The 2,580-nt window shown below is 56.6% G+C and overlaps 1 protein-coding gene across 1 annotated transcript; it reads left to right on the top strand.

Moving 5' to 3' along the window:
* The first annotated feature begins 656 nt into the window (after window positions 1-656).
* Window positions 657-2,032, top strand: LOC102703856 (brain acid soluble protein 1). Its single transcript, XM_040522489.1, has one exon. It carries the CDS (start codon window positions 876-878, stop codon window positions 1,899-1,901), a length of 1,026 nt encoding a protein of 341 aa, XP_040378423.1. The 5' UTR covers window positions 657-875; the 3' UTR covers window positions 1,902-2,032.
* The last annotated feature ends 548 nt before the right edge of the window (window positions 2,033-2,580 follow it).

Below are 2,580 nucleotides of genomic sequence, written 5' to 3' on the forward strand. Positions count from 1 at the left end.
TGTCCGAAAACCCCTTCCAACATCCGGTTAAATATTTGACGTGACATTTTTCCCAAAAATTTTCTCAATCTAAACACCATCTAAACTTGCTTTTAGGCCTTGTTTAGTTCCCAAAATATTTTTTCCAAAAACATCACATCAAATTTTTAGACACATAAATAAAGCATTAAATATAGATGAACCAAAAAAACTAATTGCACAGTTATGTAATAAATCTTGAGACGAATCTTTTGAGCCTAATTAGTCCATGATTAACCATAAGTGCTACAATAACCAATATGTGCTAATGACGGATTAATTAGGCTCAAAAGATTCGTCTCGCGGTTTGTAGGCTAGCCATGAAATTCGTTTTTTCATTCGTGTCCGAAAACTCTTTCCAATATCCAATCAAACATTTAACATGACACTTTTCCCAAAAATTTTCTCAATCTTCAACGCCAGCTTATTAGCCTTGCTCTTAGATACAAAAAGAACCTAACCTATAGGCTATAGCCATGGTGTACATGCACTGCACTACTCTCTACAGCAGCAGTAGATGGCAGTAATGGCGGCCCCATCTACTCGGAGTTAGAGCAGTGATGGCGCCAGCTCCGCGCGCCAATTTGACCACAGTGTGAGCCTCGCCACGCGACCTCTCTGCTTGTGTTTGTGTTCGATCGAGATAGAAAAAAATGATGAAACGAGCCCTAGTACTATATTCAAGTCAGGCAACAGCAGCAGTTGACCCAGGGGATTTATTGCCATCCATGGCCTTGCTCCGATCCCTCCACCTCGTGCTGCTCCCCGATCGGCGCGACGCGTCGCACTGATCCCGACCTCGCTCCTGCCGCCGCCGTCGACCAGGAGTAGGAGTAGGAGGAGTAGGGACAGAGCCGATGGGGAGCTGCGTCAGCAAGAAGGACGCAGCCCGCGCGGGCGCCGTGGCCAAGGAGGTGGCGCCCCCGCTCCCGCCGGAGAAGGAGCTCGCTCTGCCGGTGCCCGTGGTGGTGGTGGTGGAGGAGGAGGTCAAGGAGGTGCTGTCCGAGACGGCCGTGCCGGTGTCGCGGCCCAGGCCACCGGAGCCGGAGGAGGAGGTGGTGAAGAGGAGGCTGGAGAGGAAGGGTGAGGTGGAGGAGGAGGAAGGTTCTGAGAGCGCGTCGGTGTCCTCGGCCACGGCGGAGAAGGCTAAGGCGATGGCCAAGGGTGGGGTTGAGCAAGGGTTGGAGCAGAAGGTGGTCGACGGGGCGGAGAAGGTGAGGGCGACGAGGACGCCGGAGAAGAGGAGGCCCAAGGAGGCCGGCAACGGGAGGACGAGGTCGCCGTCCCCCGCGTCGGCGCAGAGGAGGCAGGGCGCCGGCGAGCACGCGGCGCTGCCGCCGCGGCCACGGCGCGAGCAGCCCGCGGTGGTGTCCAGCATCGGCTGCCGCAGCGGCAGGTTCTCCCCGTCCGCGGCGAGGAGGGCCGCCGAGAGCGCCGTGAGGCGCACCCACTCTGCCAGGGAGGCAGACATGATGCTGCCGCATTCTTCCCGGACGCCGGCGGCCAAGCGGTCCCTCAACGCCACCGTCAACGGCAACGCCAATGCGCACGTAGGCGGCGCACCCAAACGGGACCCCGGCGAGCGTTCCGGCAGGCGGCCTGACTCCCCGACATCCAAGCGCGTCCCGCCCGCCTCGCCGGCAGCGAACGGCGTCAGCCAGCGGCCGCAACATAGCCTCAACGGCGGCGGCGTCACGCGCAAGACGGCGAGAGAGAACACCACCCTCGAGCAAACCAAGCCGCAATGCGGCAGCGCCGGCGGCCGGACACCGCCGGAAGACCCCAGAGAGAGCCCCGACGAGTCAACCCTGGAGCACGCGGCGGACGGTGGAGGGCTGGTCCAGAACCCCTCGGTGGCCATGGAGTGCTTCATCTTCCTCTAGCCTCGCCACCATTAATTTCCGTCGACAAGTTAGCTTCTTGCTAACATGCTGTGTAATTTTTTGCCGCCATTGTTACCGTCCTATGGATTGGATCATTGGAAGGAACCCCATTGTCACTTCCGTCACCATTCGTCCGCTCTGAATCACGTGTCTTCTGTTCTTGTTTTACCTGTGACGTGTGACACGGCGAAGCACGGCGGTTGGCCGGCCGGCCGGCAGGCAGGGCCGATCGGTCCTGTTGCTGTGGAGCCCCGATGTCACTGTGTTTCGTGGTGGTCGGTCGGCATCCCGGCGCGGTGCCATACTGGCATATCATCCATCGTCGTCTCGTCGAGGTAGGTTGCTGCCAAATCAAGGAACACAGACGCACAGAGAAACGCCATTGCCCACGTTTGCTGTACTGACACCACAAAATTGTGCAAACTCCTGGAAGCCATAAGCCAAATTTGATGGCTTTGGCAGCTTAACCATCGTTGTTTAGGGATTCGGTCTTCCGTTGCCTTATCGAAAGAATCTGACAGCAGAGTACAGGGCGGCCAAAATCACACTGTTAATGTATTTATATGCCCAAGTGGACCAATCATTGTTTATATATACACTTGTTCAACTGGTTGCAAGGTCTCTTCGGGTTCTCGTATTAAGTTACGTACACCGGTCAGCTGCACCTAAAACCTAAGCT

This window comes from Oryza brachyantha, chromosome 3, assembly GCF_000231095.2.
Source record: "Oryza brachyantha chromosome 3, ObraRS2, whole genome shotgun sequence".
Classification (NCBI taxonomy): domain Eukaryota; kingdom Viridiplantae; phylum Streptophyta; class Magnoliopsida; order Poales; family Poaceae; genus Oryza; species Oryza brachyantha.

Coding starts and splice junctions, on each gene's coding strand:
- LOC102703856 (XM_040522489.1), top strand. CDS start 876: ATGGGGAGCTGCGTCAGCAAGAAGGACGCAGCCCGCGCGGGCGCCGTG.